We start from the raw sequence: 20,106 nt of genomic DNA, 5'->3' as shown, positions 1-20,106 counted from the left end.
GTTCCCATGGGGCCCGGCCGGGCACAGCCCGAAGAGGCAACGTGGGTCACCCCTCCAATGGGCTCACCACCCATAGCAGGGGCCATAGAGGTCGGGTGCAATGTGAGCTGGGCGACAGCCGAAGGCAGGGCACTTGGCGGTCCGATCCTCGGCTACAGAAGCTAGCCCTTGGGACGTGGAACGTCACGTCACTGGGGGGGAAGGAGCCTGAGCTAGTGCGCGAAGTCGAGAAATTCCGGCTGGATGTAGTGGGACTCACTTCGACGCACAGCAAGGGCTCTGGAACCACTTCTCTCGAGAGGGATTGGACCCTCTTCCACTCTGGCGTTGCCGTCAGTGAGAGGCGACGGGCTGGGGTGGCAATTCTTGTTTCCCCCCGGCTCAAAGCCTGTACGTTGGAGTTCAACCCGGTGGACGAAAGGGTAGCTTCCCTCCGCCTTCGGGTGGGGGGAAGGGTCCTGACTGTTGTTTGTGCTTATGCACCAAACAGCAGTTCAGAGTACCCACCCTTTTTGGGAACGCTCGAGGGAGTACTGGAAAGTGCTCCCCCGGGTGATTCCCTTGTCCTACTGGGGGACTTCAACGCTCATGTTGGCAACGACAGTGAAACCTGGAGAGGCGTGATTGGGAAGAATGGCCGCCCAGATCTGAACCCGAGTGGTGTTTTGTTATTGGACTTTTGTGCTCGTCACAGTTTGTCGATAACAAACACCATGTTCAAACATAAGGGTGTCCATATGTGCACTTGGCACCAGGACACCCTAGGCCGCAGTTCCATGATCGACTTTGTAGTTGTGTCATCGGATTTGCGGCCTCATGTTATGGACACTCGGGTGAAGAGAGGGGCGGAGCTTTCCACCGATCACCACCTGGTGGTGAGTTGGCTGCGATGGTGGGGGAGGATGCCGGACAGACCTGGCAGGCCCAAACGCATTGTGAGGGTCTGCTGGGAACGTCTGGCAGAGTCTCCTGTCAGACAAAGTTTCAATTCCCACCTCCGGAAGAACTTTGAACATGTCACGAGGGAGGTGCTGGACATTGAGTCCGAGTGGACCATGTTCCGCACCTCTATTGTCGAGGCGGCAGATCGGAGCTGTGGCCGCAAGGTAGTTGGTGCCTGTCGGGGCGGCAATCCTAAAACCCCTTGGTGGACACCAGCGGTGAGGGATGCCGTCAAGCTGAAGAAGGAGTCCTATCGGGTCCTTTTGGCTCATAGGACTCCGGAGGCAGTGGACGGGTACCGACAGGCCAAGCGGTGTGCAGCTTCAGCGGTCGCGGAGGCAAAAACTCGGACATGGGAAGAGTTTGGGGAAGCCATGGAAAACGACTTCCGGACGGCTTCGAAGCGATTCTGGACCACCGTCCGCCGCCTCAGGAAGGGGAAGCAGTGCACTATCAACACCGTGTATGGTGCGGATGGTGTTCTGCTGACCTCGACTGCGGATGTTGTGGATCGGTGGAAGGAATACTTCGAAGACCTCCTCAATCCCACCAACACGTCTTCCTATGAGGAAGCAGTGCCTGGGTAATCTGTGGTGGACTCTCCTATTTCTGGGGCTGAGGTCGCTGAGGTAGTTAAAAAGCTCCTCGGTGGCAAGGCCCCAGGGGTGGACGAGATCCGCCCGGAGTTCCTTAAGGCTCTGGATGCTGTGGGGCTGTCTTGGTTGACAAGACTTTGCAGCATCGCATGGACATCGGGGGCGGTACGTCTTAATTGGCAGACCGGGGTGGTGGTTCCTCTCTTTAAGAAGGGGGACCGGAGGGTGTGTTCCAACTATCGTGGGATCACACTCCTCAGCCTTCCCGGTAAGGTTTATTCAGGTGTAGTGGAGAGGAGGCTACGTCGGATAGTCGAACCTCAGATTCAGGAGGAACAGTGTGGTTTTCGTCCTGGTCGTGGAACTGTGGACCAGCTCTATACTCTCGGCAGGGTTCTTGAGGGTGCATGGGAGTTTGCCCAACCAGTCTACATGTGCTTTGTGGACTTGGAGAAGGCATTCGACCGTGTCCCTCGGGAAGTCCTGTGGGGAGTGCTCAGAGAGTATGGGGTATCGGACTGTCTTATTGTAGCGGTCCGTTCCCTGTACGATCAGTGCCAGAGCTTGGTCCGCATTGCCGGCAGTAAGTCGGACACATTTCCAGTGAGGGTTGGACTCCGCCAAGGCTGTCCTTTGTCACCCATTCTGTTCATAACTTTTATGGACAGAATTTCTAGGCGCAGTCAAGGCGTTGAGGGGTTCCGGTTTGGTAACCGCAGGATTAGGTCTCTGCTTTTTGCAGATGATGTGGTCCTGATGGCTTCATCTGACCGGGATCTTCAGCTCTCGCTGGATCGGTTCGCAGCCGAGTGTGAAGCGACCGGAATGAGAATCAGCACCTCCAAGTCCGAGTCCATGGTTCTCGCCCGGAAAAGGGTGGAGTGCCATCTCCGGGTTGGGGAGGAGACCCTGCCCCAAGTGGAGGAGTTCAAGTACCTAGGAGTCTTATTCACGAGTGAGGGAAGAGTGGATCGTGAGATCGACAGGCGGATCGGTGCGGCGTCTTCAGTAATGTGGACGTTGTACCGATCCGTTGTGGTGAAGAAGGAGCTGAGCCGGAAGACAAAGCTCTCAATTTACCGGTCGATCTACATCCCCATCCTCACCTATGGTCATGAGCTTTGGGTCATGACCGAAAGGATAAGATCACGGGTACAAGCGGCCCAAATGAGTTTGGGTCTCTCCCTTAGAGATAGGGTGAGAAGCTCTGCCATCCGGGAGGAACTCAAAGTAAAGCCGCTGCTCCTTCACATCGAGAGGAGCCAGATGAGGTGGTTCGGGCATCTGGTCAGGATGCCACCCGAACGCCTCCCTAGGGAGGTGTTTAGGGCACGTCCAACCGGTTGGAGGCCACGGGGAAGACCCAGGACACGTTGGGAAGACTATGTCTCCCGGCTGGCCTGGGAACACCTCGGGATCTCCCGGGAAGAGCTAGACGAAGTGGCTGGGGAGAGGGAAGTCTGGGTTTCCCTGCTTAGGCTGCTGCCCCCGCGACCCGACCTCGGATAAGCGGAAGATGATGGATGGATGGATGGATATATTCATACACACTCACACATATATATATATACGTATAGATGTGTGTGTATATATGTATATATATATATATATATATATATTTATATATATATTTATACACACTCACACACATATATATATATACGTATAGATGTGTGTGTATATATGTATATATATATATATATATTTATATATATATTTATACACACTCACACACATATATATATATATATATATATATATATATATATATATACAAACCCCGTTTCCATATGAGTTGGGAAATAGTGTTAGATGTAAATATAAACAGAATACAATGATTTGCAAATCCTTTTCAAGCCATATTCAGTTGAATATGCTACAAAGACAACATATTTGATGTTCAAACTCATTGCAAATAATAATTAACTTAGAATTTCATGGCTGCAACACGTGCCAAAGTAGTTGGGAAAGGGCATGTTCACCACTGTGTTACATCACCTTTTCTTTTAACCACACTCAATAAACGTTTGGGAACTGAGGAAACTAATTGTTGAAGCTTTGAACAATTATAAGTCATTTCATCATTTTAAGTGGGAGAACTTGCATAATCGCTGGCTGACTAAATACTTTTTTTTGCCCCACTGTATATATATATATATATATATATATATATATATATATATATATATATATATATATATATACATATATATACATATACATATATATATATATACATATATATATATATATATATATATACATATATATATATATATACATATACATATATATATATATATATACATATACATATATATATATATATATATATATATATATATATATATATATATATATATATATATATATATATATATATGTATATATATACACACACACACGTGTGTGTGTGTGTGTGTGTATATATATATGTATGTATATATATTCAATGTGTATATATATGTAATGTGTGTATATATGTGTATATATATATATTTAACATATACACACATTACATATATACACATATATATATATATGTATATTTGTATGTGTATGTGTGTATATATGTGTGTGTGTGTGTGTGTGTGTATATATATATATGTATATATATATAATAACGTATGTATTATTTATATATAGGCAATGTATATATCATCCCTACAAGCCTGTTTCACAGGTTTCCCTGCTTAAATTAAAAATCCCCTGAAGAGCAGAGAAACGTGTAGGAATGAAATAGCCTCTTGTGTTTTTTCCTGACCCCAAGTATATATGTATGTACACTTTATTGTACTTTATAGTTATGACATTTGATATTCAACACAGATTAGGACGTTTTTTTGGGGACTATTAGACACACTTAAAGCCTGGCACTGGACGATGTACCTTATGTACGTGCTGCTTTTTGTCATGACTCATTCTGCCTGTGGTCACTGATGCTTATGTACGTGCTGCTTTTTGTCATGACTCATTCTGCCTGTGGTCACTGATGCTTATGTACGTGCTGCTTTTTGTCATGACTCATTCTGCCCGTGATCACTGATGCTTATGTACGTGCTGCTTTTTGTCATGACTCATTCTGCCCGTGATCACTGATGCTTATGTACGTGCTGCTTTTTAATCATGGCTCATTCTGCCTGTGGTCACTGATGCTTATGTACATGCTGCTTTTTGTCATGACTCATTCTGCCCGTGATCACTGATGCTTATGTACGTGCTGCTTTTTGTCATGACTCATTCTGCCCGTGATCACTGATGCTTATGTACGTGCTGCTTTTTGTCATGACTCATTCGGCCCGTGATCACTGATGCTTATGTACGTGCTGCTTTTTAATCATGACTCATTCTGCCTGTGATCACTGATGCTTATGTACGTGCTGCTTTTTGTCATGACTCATTCTGCCTGTGGTCACTGATGCTTATGTACGTGCTGCTTTTTGTCATGACTCATTCTGCCTGTGATCACTGATGCTTATGTACGTGCTGCTTTTTGTCATGACTCATTCTGCCTGTGATCACTGATGCTTATGTACGTGCTGCTTTTTGTCATGACTCATTCTACCCGTGATCACTGATGCTTATGTACATGCTGCTTTTTGTCATGACTCATTCTGCCTGTGATCACTGATGCTTATGTACATGCTGCTTTTTGTCATGACTCATTCTGCCTGTGATCACTGATGCTTATGTACGTGCTGCTTTTTGTCATGACTCATTCTGCCCGTGATCACTGATGCTTATGTACGTGCTGCTTTTTAATCATGACTCATTCTGCCTGTGATCACTGATGCTTATGTACATGCTGCTTTTTGTCATGACTCATTCTGCCTATGATCACTGATGCTTATGTACGTGCTGCTTTTTGTCATGACTCATTCTGCCTGTGGTCACTGATGCTTATGTACATGCTGCTTTTTGTCATGACTCATTCTGCCCGTGATCACTGATGCTTATGTACGTGCTGCTTTTTGTCATGACTCATTCTGCCCGTGATCACTGATTCTTATGTACGTGCTGCTTTTTGTCATGACTCATTCTGCCTGTGATCACTGATGCTTATGTACGTGCTGCTTTTTGTCATGACTCATTCTGCCTGTGGTCACTGATGCTTATGTACGTGCTGCTTTTTGTCATGACTCATTCTGCCCGTGATCACTGATGCTTATGTACGTGCTGCTTTTTGTCATGACTCATTCTGCCTGTGGTCACTGATGCTTATGTACATGCTGCTTTTTGTCATGACTCATTCTGCCTGTGATCACTGATGCTTATGTACGTGCTGCTTTTTAATCATGACTCATTCTGCCTGTGATCACTGATGCTTATGTACGTGCTGCTTTTTGTCATGACTCATTCTGCCCGTGATCACTGATGCTTATGTACATGCTGCTTTTTGTCATGACTCATTCTACCCGTGATCACTGATGCTTATGTACATGCTGCTTTTTGTCATGACTCATTCTGCCTGTGATCACTGATGTTTATGTACGTGCTGCTTTTTGTCATGACTCATTCTGCCTGTGATCACTGATGCTTATGTACGTGCTGCTTTTTGTCATGACTCATTCTACCCGTGATCACTGATGCTTATGTACATGCTGCTTTTTGTCATGACTCATTCTGCCCGTGATCACTGATGCTTATGTACATGCTGCTTTTTGTCATGACTCATTCTACCCGTGATCACTGATGCTTATGTACATGCTGCTTTTTGTCATGACTCATTCTGCCTGTGATCACTGATGTTTATGTACGTGCTGCTTTTTGTCACGACTCATTCTGCCTGTGATCACTGATGCTTATGTACGTGCTGCTTTTTGTCATGACTCATTCTGCCTGTGATCACTGATGCTTATGTACGTGCTGCTTTTTGTCATGACTCATTCTGCCTGTGGTCACTGATGCTTATGTACGTGCTGCTTTTTGTCATGACTCATTCTGCCCGTGATCACTGATGCTTATGTACGTGCTGCTTTTTGTCATGACTCATTCTGCCTGTGGTCACTGATGCTTATGTACATGCTGCTTTTTGTCATGACTCATTCTGCCTGTGATCACTGATGCTTATGTACGTGCTGCTTTTTAATCATGACTCATTCTGCCTGTGATCACTGATGCTTATGTACGTGCTGCTTTTTGTCATGACTCATTCTGCCCGTGATCACTGATGCTTATGTACATGCTGCTTTTTGTCATGACTCATTCTACCCGTGATCACTGATGCTTATGTACATGCTGCTTTTTGTCATGACTCATTCTGCCTGTGATCACTGATGTTTATGTACGTGCTGCTTTTTGTCATGACTCATTCTGCCTGTGGTCACTGATGCTTATGTACGTGCTGCTTTTTGTCATGACTCATTCTACCCGTGATCACTGATGCTTATGTACATGCTGCTTTTTGTCATGACTCATTCTGCCCGTGATCACTGATGCTTATGTACATGCTGCTTTTTGTCATGACTCATTCTACCCGTGATCACTGATGCTTATGTACATGCTGCTTTTTGTCATGACTCATTCTGCCTGTGATCACTGATGTTTATGTACGTGCTGCTTTTTGTCACGACTCATTCTGCCTGTGATCACTGATGCTTATGTACGTGCTGCTTTTTGTCATGACTCATTCTGCCTGTGATCACTGATGCTTATGTACCTGCTGCTTTCTGTTTTCAATCCCTCTGCTTGTCATCACTGCCTGGAAGCACTTGTGTTTGCTACATTGTGTCGCACATAAGACACAGGTGTGGACTGCAGGTTGACGCCTGGTCAACATTTGAATCCGTGTCAAAATGTTTTAGTAAGACTTTGGTTAGATCTGAAGTCCTCGATGGATTGTCCAGCATTACGACGATCATAGTCAGACGTACTGTGCTTCAACATACACTATTATTATTATTATGCTGTGTGTATAAATACATATTACAATAATTATATACAGCTACATAAGTATTACAATAATCTATGTAATACTACAACTTGATAAATAAACTCATTGTAATATACTTTTACTAACTATAAGTAGTAATACTACACCTTGATATATGAACTATTCATAATATTCTTTGACCGACTATGAATCGTAATAAAACAATAATAATATTCAAAGTATTTACAAGTTCTTGATGAATTCAATCATATTTTATTATATTTTAGGATCTACAATCGTCCTGAAGAGGAAGTTTTCATCCTCTCACTTCTGGGACGACTGCAGGAAGTACAACGTGACTGTCATGCAGTACATCGGCGAGGTCATGCGCTACCTCTGCAACACACCCCAGGTACACACACACACACACACACACACACACACACACACACACACACACACACACACAGGACAGTGTGCAGAGCATGCAGTGTTTGATAAAGTTGGAGATGAGTGTCCAAATGGTCACTTTCCCACAATGCATCACAGTATTAGTTTTGCTTCGTCGATGCAGAGAGGATTTAGAAGGAGTCAGGCGTGGATGTGAGTACATGAACATATTTATTTATTTATACACTATAATACAAAAAGGCAAAACAAAGGACGCACAGTGTGGCGGATAATAATCTGTACTAAAACTTCAAACAAAAACAGCACAATGGCATGACTATCTAGACCAGGGGTGCCCACACTTTTTCTGCAGGCGAGCTACTTTTCAATTGACCAACTCGAGGGGATCTACCTCATTTATATATATCATTTATATTTATTTATTTATGAAAGGGACATTTTTGTAAACAAGTTAAATGTGTTTAATGATAATACAAGCATGTGTAACACATATAGATGTCTTTATTTCACGAAGACAAGAATATAAGTTGGTGTATTACCTGATTCTGATGACTTGCATTGATTGGAATCAGACAGTAATGATGATAACGCCCACATTTTCAAATGGAGGAGAAAAAAAGTTGTCCTTTCTGTACAATACCACATGAAAGTGGTTGGTTTTTGGCATCTAATTCATCCAGCTTCCATACACTTTACAAGAAAAACATTGGCGGCAAATTCCGTAGCTTGCTTGATTGACATTCACGGCACCCGAGGGTCTTGTGAGATGACGCTGGCTGCTGCCAGTTCATTATTATGAAAAAATGACAGAGAGGAAGGCGAGAAACACTTTTTATTTCAACAGACTTTCGCGCCGTCCCTTCCGTCAAAACTCTAAAGGCCGACTGCACATTTCCTATCTTCACAATAAAAGCCCTGCTTCATGCTGCCTGCGCTAACAAAATACAGAGTCTGGGAAAACTGGCGTGCACGAGCGATGTGCACGCCAGCTTTCTGAGGGATCGCTTGTGCACGCCAGTTTTCCGAGACTCTGTATTTAGTTAGCGCAGGCGGCATGAAGCAGGGCTTTTATTGTGAAGATAGGAAATGTGCAGTCGGCCTTTAGAGTTTTGACGGAAGGTACGGCGCGAGAGTCTGTTGAAATAAAAAGTGTTTCTCGCCTTCCTCTCGGTCATATTTTCATAATAATGATCTTGCAGCAGCCAGCGTCATCTCACAAGACCCTCCGGTACCGTGAATGTCATTTAAGTGACGTCTTGGTGAAGATTGATGATCACTAATTTTTAGGTCTATTTTTTTAAAAGCCTGGCTGGAGATCGACTGACACACCCCCCGAGGTCGACTGGTGGCACATGATTGACGTAATGGGCACCCCTGGTCTACAAATAAACAAAAGATACTATCAAAGATACAAAACTAACCAAAATTACAAAAATGGTAGGTGGCATGGTCTAAATCAGGGGTGCCCATTACGTCGATCGCGAGCTACCAGTCGACCGCGGGGGGTGTGTCAGTCGATCTAGCACTTACATCTGTAAGTGCTAGTTAAAACTCTATTATGCAAAGCCAAAGACCTTTATCAACAACACCCAGAAACGTTTCGCTGGGCCCGAGCTCGTTTAAGATGGACTGATGCAAAGTGGAAAAGTGTTCTGTGGTCTGACGATTCAACATTTCAAATTGATTTTGGAAACTGTGGACAGAAAAGGAAAAGAACCATGGGGACTGTAGTAAGGTGAAAGTGTTCTAGGCAGCATGTGTGATGGTATGGGGGTGTATTAGTGGTTGTTGTAGGGTGAAAGTGTTCTAGGCAGCATGTGTGATGGTATGGGGGTGTATTAGTGATTGTTGTAGGGTGAAAGTGTTCTAGGCAGCATGTGTGATGGTATGGGGGTGTATTAGTGATTGTTGTAGGGTGAAAGTGTTCTAGGCAGCATGTGTGATGGTATGGGGGTGTATTAGTGGTTGTTGTAGGGTGAAAGTGTTCTAGGCAGCATGTGTGATGGTATGGGGGTGTATTAGTGATTGTTGTAGGGTGAAAGGGTTCTAGGCAGCATGTGTGATGGTATGGGGGTGTATTAGTGATTGTTGTAGGGTGAAAGTGTTCTAGGCAGCATGTGTGATGGTATGGGGGTGTATTAGTGATTGTTGTAGGGTGAAAGTGTTCTAGGCAGCATGTGTGATGGTATGGGGGTCTATTAGTGATTGTTGTAGGGTGAAAGTGTTCTAGGCAGCATGTGTGATGGTATGGGGGTGTATTAGTGATTGTTGTAGGGTGAAAGTGTTCTAGGAAGCATGTGTGATGGTATGGGGGTGTATTAGTGATTGTTGTAGGGTGAAAGTGTTCTAGGCAGCATGTGTGATGGTATGGGGGTGTATTAGTGGCCAAGGCATGGCTAACTTACACATCTTATCACGGACGCCCCTGCTTATTTCAACAAGACAATGCCAAGCCAGGTGTTACAACAGCATGGTAAAAGAGTGCGGGTACTAGACTGGCCTGCCTGTAGTCCAGACCTGTCTCCCATTGAAAATGTGAGAAGACCATGCCAGCAGTCTAAGCTGCTGTAGACCAAGGCATGGACTATGTGTGCGAGCAGGAAGATGGCCTACAAATATCCAAACTGATTCCTGAATGATAGAAATTGAGTTTTTAGAATGGATTTATTCTTTTTCCCAGCATTCCTAGCAAAACATGTTTTTTATCCCAGTGTGAAGACCTCAGAGGTCTAGACCATGGATACAAAGGATCAAACTTTGTGAACCTGGTCCCAGTCCTGTCCTTGTCCGCAGAGAGAAGACGACCGGCAGCACAAAGTCCGTCTCGCTATTGGCAATGGCATCCGAGCAGAAATATGGCGGGAATTTCTCAAGCGCTTTGGAGATATTCAGATCAAAGAGTTCTACGCTTCCACTGAGGGGAACGTGGGCTTCATCAACTACGCCGGCAAGATAGGAGCCATCGGGAGAGTTCACTTTCTGCACAGGGTATAAAACACACAACAACATCGGGAGGGTTCACTTTCTGCACAGGGTATAAAACACAGGACAACATCGGGAGGGTTCACTTTCTGCACAGGGTATAAAACACACAACAACATTGGGAGGGTTCACTTTCTGCACAGGGTATAAAACACAGGACAACATCGGGAGGGTTCACTTTCTGCACAGGGTATAAAACACAGGACAACATCGGGAGGGTTCACTTTCTGCACAGGGTATAAAACACAGGACAACATCGGGAGGGTTCACTTTCTGCACAGGGTATAAAACAGGACAACATCGGGAGGGTTCACTTTCTGCACAGGGTATAAAACACAGGACAACATCGGGAGGGTTCACTTTCTGCACAGGGTATAAAACACACAACAACATCGGGAGGGTTCACTTTCTGCACAGGGTATAAAACACACAACAACATTGGGAGGGTTCACTTTCTGCACAGGGTATAAAACACACAACAACATCGGGAGGGTTCACTTTCTGCACAGGGTATAAAACACACAACAACATCGGGAGGGTTCACTTTCTGCACAGGGTATAAAACACAGGACAACATCGGGAGGGTTCACTTTCTGCACAGCGTATAAAACACAGGACAACATCGGGAGGGTTCACTTTCTGCACAGGGTATAAAACGCAGGACTACATCGGGAGGGTTCACTTTCTGCACAGGGCATAAAACACAGGACAACATCGGGAGGGTTCACTTTCTGCACAGGGTATAAAACACACGACAACATCGGGAGGGTTCACTTTCTGCACAGGGTATAAAACACAGGACTACATCGGGAGGGTTCACTTTCTGCACAGGGCATAAAACACAGGACAACATCGGGAGGGTTCACTTTCTGCACAGGGTATAAAACACAGGACAACCCAACTTTCTCCAGCCAGCTCTCAGCTTGATGACATGTGCTGTGCGCAGATGTTGTTTCCTTACAGTCTCATCAGGTTCCACCCCGAGAAAGAGGAACCCTTGAGAGGTTCTGATGGTCTCTGCATCCCAGCAGCCAGAGGTTAGCAACACACCTTCATCCTCACCAGGATGCTAACATGCTCATTTGTTAGCGTGCTATCATGCTAGCTTGCTAACCTGCTCATTTGTTGACATGCTAACGTGCTAACGCGCTAAAACGTTCCTGTGCCAGGGGAGACGGGCCTGCTGGTGTCCAAGATCACAGACACGGCTCCTTTCGTGGGCTACGTGCAGAACGAAGAACAGACGGAGAAAAAAAAACTGCGCAACGTTTTGAAGAAAGGAGATCTTTACTTCAACAGCGGAGACCTCATGCTGATCGACCAAGAAGATTTCATCTACTTTCAAGACCGTGTTGGTGACACCTTCAGGTATGATACACTTCCTATGAATATTCATGAAGTACTTCTTATTTGTGCTAATAGTAGTAGTTTTCTTAGTAGTATCCTTCTTATTCTGCAGTTGTAGTCAATAAAGGAGAGAGAGCTTCAGTGTGTCTTTAAATAAGAAATGTTGTTTACATGATATTATCACTATGTAACATTGATAATAATAGTGCATACAAACCTGCTATTATCACTTAAAAGTGATAATAGCATACATGGTATCATCATACATGGTATCATCATACATGGTCTCATCATACATGGCATCATCATACATGGTATCATGATACGTGGTATCATACATGGCATAATCATACGTGGTATCATCATACATGGCATCATCATACATGGTATCATGATACATGGTATCATATGTGGCATAATTATACGTGGTATCATCATACATGGTATTGTCATACATGGTATCATATATTGTATCATATGCGGTATCATCATACAAGGTATCATATATTGTATCATAGGTGGTCTCATCATACATGGTCTCATCATACATGGTATCATCATTATCATCATGTATATCATCATGCTATGTATGATGATACACATGGTATACATGGCATCATCATACATGGTATCATGATACGTGGTATCATACATGGCATAATCATACGTGGTATCATCATACATGGTATCATATTGTATCATATGCGGTATCATCATACAAGGTATCATATGTGGTATCATTACACATGGTATTATCATATATTGTATTATATGTGCTATCAACATACAAAGTATCATGATACATGGTATCATGAAACATGGTATCTTAATACATAGTACCATCATTCATGGTATCATCATATATTGTATCATACATGGTATCATTATATATTGAAAGTTGATACATGTATCAACATACATAGTTTCATGATACATGGTATCATCATACATGGTATCATGATACGTGGTATTATACATGGCATAATCATACGTGGTATCATCATACATGGCATTGTCATACATGGTATCATATATTGTATCATATGCGGTATCATCATACAAGGTATCATATGTGGTATCATCACACATGGTATCATCATACATGTTATTATCATAAATTGTATTGTATGTGCTATCAACATACAAAGTATCATGATACATGGTATCATGAAACATGGCATCTTAATACATAGTACCATCATTCATGGTATCATCATATATTGTATCATACATGGTATCATTATATATAAAGTTGATACATGGTATCAACATACATAGTTTCATGATACATGGTATCATCATACATGGTATCATACAAAGTATTGATTTTTTTTGTTCATTAGCTGTCAGCTGTATGTATGAACACATGTTCATACGTGACATTTACACACATTTATATGTGGCATCAACACATTCATACGTGACAATAACACACGTTCATAGGTGAGAACAACACACATTCATACGTGATTATAACATACGTTTATACGTGACAATAACACACCTTCATAGGTGACAATAACACACATTCATACGTGACAATAACACACGTTCATATGTGACAATAACACATGTTCATACGTGACAATGACACGTTTATACGTGACAACAACACATTCATACGTGACAATAACACACGTTCATATGTTACAATAACAGACGTTCATAGGTGACAATAACACACGTTCATAGGTGACAATAACACATTCATACGTGACAATAACACACATTCATATGTGTTAATAGGACATGTTCATAGGTGACAATAACACACGTTCATACGTGACAACAACACACGTTCATACGTGACAATAACACACATTCATATGTGACAATAACACACGTTCATAGGTGACAATAACACACGTTCATAGGTGACAATAACACACGTTCATATGTTACAATAACACACGTTCATAGGTGACAATAACACACATTCATATGTGTTAATAGGACATGTTCATAGGTGACAACAACACACGTTCATACGTGACATTTACACACATTTATATGTGGCATCAACACAATCATATGTGACAATAACACACTTTCATAGGTGACAATAACACACATTCATACGTGAATATAACACACGTTCATACGTGACAATAACACACGTTCATAGGTGACAATAACACATTCATACGTGATTATAACACACGTTTATACGTGACAATAACACACATTCATACGTGACAATAACACACGTTCATAGGTGACAATAACACACATTCATACGTGAGTATAACACACGTTTATACGTGACAATAACACACATTCATACGTGACAATAACACGTTCATAGGTGACAATAACACACATTCATACGTGATTATAACACACGTTTATACGTGACAATAACACACATTCATACGTGAGAATAATACACGTTCATAGGTGACAATAACACACATTCATACGTGATTATAACACACGTTTATACGTGACAATAACACACATGTTCATATGTGACAATAACACATGTTCATATGTGACAATAAGACGTTGTTCACAAGTAATGATGAATATCTTTTAGGTGGAAAGGTGAAAATGTTGCAACAACAGAAGTTTCTGACATTCTGACACTTTGTGATTGTCTCAAAGAAGCAAACGTTTATGGAGTTCAAGTACCAGGTTTGTGGACGTGTTTGTTTGTTTGTTAGTTTGTTTGTTTGTTTGTTTTAAGCATGGGCAATTTATCAATGTTTTTATGTACAAACCCCAAGTTGTCACGTTGTGTAAATGCTAAATAAAAAGAGAATACAAATCCTTTTCAACTTATATCCATTTGAATAGACTGCAAAGACAAGATATTTCATGTCCACACTGACAAACTTTCTTCTTTTTTGCAAATATTAGCTTATTTGGAATTAGATGGCTGCAACATGTTTCAAAAAAAGCTGGCACCAGTGGCAAAAAAGAGTGAGAAAGTTGAGGAATGCTCATCCAAGACTTATTTGGAACATCCCACAGGTGAACAGGCTAATTGGGAACAGGTGGGTGCCATGATTGGCTATAAAAGCAGCTTCCATGAAATGCTCACTCATTCACAAACAAGGACGGGGTGAGGGTCACTACTTTGTCAACAAATGCCTGAGCAAATTGTTTTAAGAACATTTGTCAAGCAACTATTGCAAGGAATTTAGGGATCTCACCATCTACGCTCCGTAATATCATCAAAAGGTTGAGAGAATGTGGAGAAATCACTGCACGTAAGCCATGATATTACGCACCTTCCATCCCTCAGGCATTAAAAAGCCACATCGGTGTGTAAAGGACATCACCACATGGGCTCAGGAACACTTCAGAAAACAACTGTCAGTAACTACGGGACTTTTTCACGGACGCTCCTGCTTATTTCAGCAAGACAATGCCAAGCCAGGTGTTACATCAGCGTGGCTTCATAGTAAAAGAGTGCAGGTACTAGACTGGCCTGCCTGTAGTCCAGACATTGACAATGTGTGCAGGCTAAAATATGAGGCAGGAGACTGTTGAACAACTTAAGCTGTACACCAAACAAGAATGGGAAAGAATTCCACTTCACAAAAATGTGTCTCCTCAGTTCCCAAACCTGCACTGAGTGTTGTTCAAAGGAAAGGCCATGTAACACACTGGTAAAAATGCCTTTTTTGTAATGTGTTGCTGCCATTACATTCTAACTTCGGGATTATTTGCAGAACAAAAATGAAGTTTGTCAGTGTGAAGATGAAATATCTTGTCTTCGCAGTCTATTCTATTGAATATAAGTTGAACAGGATTTGTTGTATTCTATTTTTATTTAGCATTTACACAACTTCACTGCTTTTCTACTTTGTATGACAATTTAAAAAAAGAATACATCCATTTTTTTCCTCCTCTGTACTCTAAACTTGTTGCCCCTCGCCAGCTTCCATAGCTTGTCCCTTTACTTCTACACCTAGCAAAACAGGCTAATGCTAACGCTGTTCCAAAGAAAAGAAAAGTGTTTGGTTTTGTTGCAACATCGACTCATGACTGCAGCTAGGCCTTCACCATATGGCTGAAAATACAACCCTTGGCATCATCATACATGCTATCATCATACATGCTATCATCATACATGCTATCATCATACATGCTATCATCATACATGCTATCATACGTGGCATCATCATATGTGGTATCATTACACATGGTATCATCATACATGGTACCATTCATGGCATCATCATATATGGTTTGATGATACGTGGTGTCATCATACATGGTATCATCATACTTGGTATCATCATACATGGTATCATATATTGTATCATATGTGGTATCATCATACATGGTCTCATCATACATGGTATCATCATCGCATCATCATTATGTATATCATCATGCTATGTATGATGATACACATGGTATACATGGCATCATCATACATGGTATCATGATATGTGGTATCATACATGGCATAATCATTCATGGTATCATCATACATGGTATCATATATTGTATCATATGCGGTATCATCATACAAGGTATCATATGTGGTATCATTACATCATACATGGTTTCATGATACGTGGTGTCATCATACATGCTATCATCATACTTGGTATCATCATACATGGTATCATATATTGTATCATATGTGGTATCATCATACATGGTCTCATCATACATGGTATCATGATCATCATCATGTATATCATCATGCTATGTATGATGATACACATGGTATACATGGCATCATCATACACGGTATCATGATACGTGGTATCATCATACATGGTATTGTCATACATGGTATCATATATTGTATCATATGCGGTATCATCATACAAGGTATCATATGTGGTATCATCACACATGGTATCATCATACATGTTATTATCATAAATTGTATTGTATGTGCTATCAACATACAAAGTATCATGATACATGGTATCATGAAACATGGTATCTTAATACATAGTACCATCATTCATGGTATCATCATATATTGTATCATACATGGTATCATTATATATTGAAAGTTGATACATGGTATCAACATACATAGTTTCATGATACATGGTATCATCATACATGGTATCATGCAAAGTATTGATTTTTTTTGTTCATTAAGGTCAGCTGTACGTATGAACACACGTTCATACGTGACATTTACACACATTTATATGTGGCATCAACACATTCATACGTGACAATAACACACATTCATACGTGACATTTACACACATTTATATGTGGCATCAACACACCTTCATAGGTGACAATAACACACGTTCATAGGTGACAATAACACACATTCATACGTGATTATAACACACGTTTATACGTGACAATAACACACCTTCATAGGCAACAATAACACACATTCATACGTGACAATAACACACGTTCATATGTGACAATAACACGTGTTCATATGTGACAATAACACGTTTATACGTGACAACAACACATTCATACGTGACAATAACACATATTCATATGTGACAATAACACATGTTCATATGTGACAATAACACGTTTATAAGTGACAACAACACATTCATACGTGACAATAACACACATTCATATGTGACAATAACACACATTCATACGTGACAATAACACACGTTCATATGTGACAATAACACATGTTCATATGTGACAATAACACGTTTATACGTGACAACAACACATTCATACGTGACAATAACACATATTCATATGTGACTATAACACATGTTCATATGTGACAATAACACGTTTATAAGTGACAACAACACATTCATACGTGACAATAACACACATTCATATGTGACAATAACACATGTTCATATGTGACAATAACACGTTTATAAGTGACAACAACACATTCATACGTGACAATAACACACATTCATACGTGACAATAACACATATTCATATGTGACTATAACACACGTTCATAGGTGACAATAACAGACGTTCAAAGGTGACAATAACACACGTTCATTGGTGACAATAACACACATTCATATGTGTTAATAGGACATGTTCATAGGTGACAATAACACATGTTTGTGCAACCCTTTGAGACACTAGTGATTTAGGGCTATATAAGTAAACATTGATTGATTGATTGATTGATGTTCATACGTGACAACAACACACGTTCATACGTGATTATAGCACATGTTCATACGTGACAATAACACACCTTCATAGGCGACAATAACACACATTCATATATGACAATAACACACGTTCATATGTGACAATAACACATGTTCATATGTGACAATAACACGTTTATACGTGACAACAACACATTCATACGTGACAATAACACACATTTATATGTGACAATAACACACGTTCATAGGTGACAATAACAGACGTTCATAGGTGACAATAACACACGTTCATATGTTACAATAACACACGTTCATAGGTGACAATAACACACGTTCATAGGTGACAATAACAGACGTTCAAAGGTGACAATAACACACGTTCATATGTTACAATAACACACGTTCATAGGTGACAATAACACACATTCATGTGTGTTAATAGGACATGTTCATAGGTGACAATAACACACGTTCATACGTGACAACAACACACGTTCATACGTGATTATAACACACCTTCATAGGCGACAATAACACACATTCATACGTGACAATAACACACGTTCATATGTGACAATAACACATGTTCATATGTGACAATAACACGTTTATACGTGACAACAACACATTCATACGTGACAATAACACACATTCATATGTGAAAATAACACACGTTCATAGGTGACAATAACAGACGTTCATTGGTGACAATAACACGTTCATATGTTACAATAACACACGTTCATAGGTGTTAATAGGACATGTTCATAGGTGACAACAACACACGTTCATAGGTGACAATAACATATTAGTACGTGTTAATAGGACATGTTCATACGTGACAATAACACACGTTCGTAGGTGACAATAACACACGTTCATAGGTGACAATACCACATGTATGAACATACTGATGTCCATGTTGTTGTTTAGGACATGAAGGGCGTGTGGGAATGGCGTGTGTGACGGTGAAGAAAGATGGAGTATTTGATGGAAGTCAACTTTATGACCACGTGTTCAATCACCTGCCAGCCTACGCTCGACCTCGCTTCTTGAGGATTAAGGTAAGATTCAAATATCACATGCATTATTTCTCTTGATTTCTCTACCTGTATTATTTTCACGATTTTTATTATTATCTATATTTATTCATGTTTTTCATTTATTTTGAACATGTATTGTTTTGTTTATTTCATTTTGTTGTATTATTTTAGTTTTTATTTTCTACATGCATTATTTTTATGTTTTCATTTTGTCAAATAATGCAAAGCAGCACTAAGGGCCTCATCTACTAAATAGCAGACACGCTACGCTGTGTACAAAGTACACAATAGTCCCTAGTATTACTGTGTGTGTGTGTATAAAATAGTGTGTACAAACTGATGTGTTCCTTTTGTGTGTACAAAGCATAAAATTGTGTGTACCTTTCACATGTACAAAGTATACAATAGTGTGTACTATTAGTGTGTACAAAGTATACAATAGTGTGTACTATTAGTGTGTACAAAGTATACAATAGTGTGTACCTTTCACATGTACAAAGTATACAATAGTGTGTACCTTTCACATGTACAAAGTATACAATAGTGTGTACAAATATAAAAAAGTGTGTGCTATTAATGTGTACAAAGTATAAAATAGTGTGTACCTTTCACATGTACAAAGTATACAATAGTGTGTACTATTAGTGTGTACAAATATAAAAAAGTGTGTGCTATTAATGTGTACAAAGTATAAAATAGTGTGTACTATTAGTGTGTATAAAGCACAAAATAGTATGTACTATTATAGTGTACAAAGAATAAAATAGTGTGTAGTAATAGTGTTTACAAAGTATAGAATAGTGTGTAGTACTAGTGTGTACAAAGTATAGAGTAGTCTGTACTATTAGCATGTACAA

The 20,106-nt window shown here is 40.8% G+C and overlaps 1 protein-coding gene across 1 annotated transcript in view; it reads left to right on the top strand.

Annotated features, from left to right (window-relative positions):
* LOC133543199 (long-chain fatty acid transport protein 2-like) overlaps positions 1 to 20,106 on the top strand; it is a 44,044-nt gene that overhangs the window by 15,274 nt on the left and 8,664 nt on the right. Inside the window, exons 4-9 of the mRNA XM_061887716.1 lie at positions 7,698 to 7,822; positions 10,615 to 10,809; positions 11,750 to 11,840; positions 11,973 to 12,171; positions 14,687 to 14,784; positions 19,140 to 19,270. Coding sequence (XP_061743700.1) covers positions 7,698 to 7,822; positions 10,615 to 10,809; positions 11,750 to 11,840; positions 11,973 to 12,171; positions 14,687 to 14,784; positions 19,140 to 19,270 — 839 coding nt within the window. The remainder of the gene's footprint in view (positions 1 to 7,697; positions 7,823 to 10,614; positions 10,810 to 11,749; positions 11,841 to 11,972; positions 12,172 to 14,686; positions 14,785 to 19,139; positions 19,271 to 20,106) is intronic.

Source organism: Nerophis ophidion, linkage group LG25 (assembly GCF_033978795.1).
Source record: "Nerophis ophidion isolate RoL-2023_Sa linkage group LG25, RoL_Noph_v1.0, whole genome shotgun sequence".
Taxonomy (NCBI): domain Eukaryota; kingdom Metazoa; phylum Chordata; class Actinopteri; order Syngnathiformes; family Syngnathidae; genus Nerophis; species Nerophis ophidion.
This window is presented reverse-complemented; position numbering and strand designations above follow the sequence as displayed.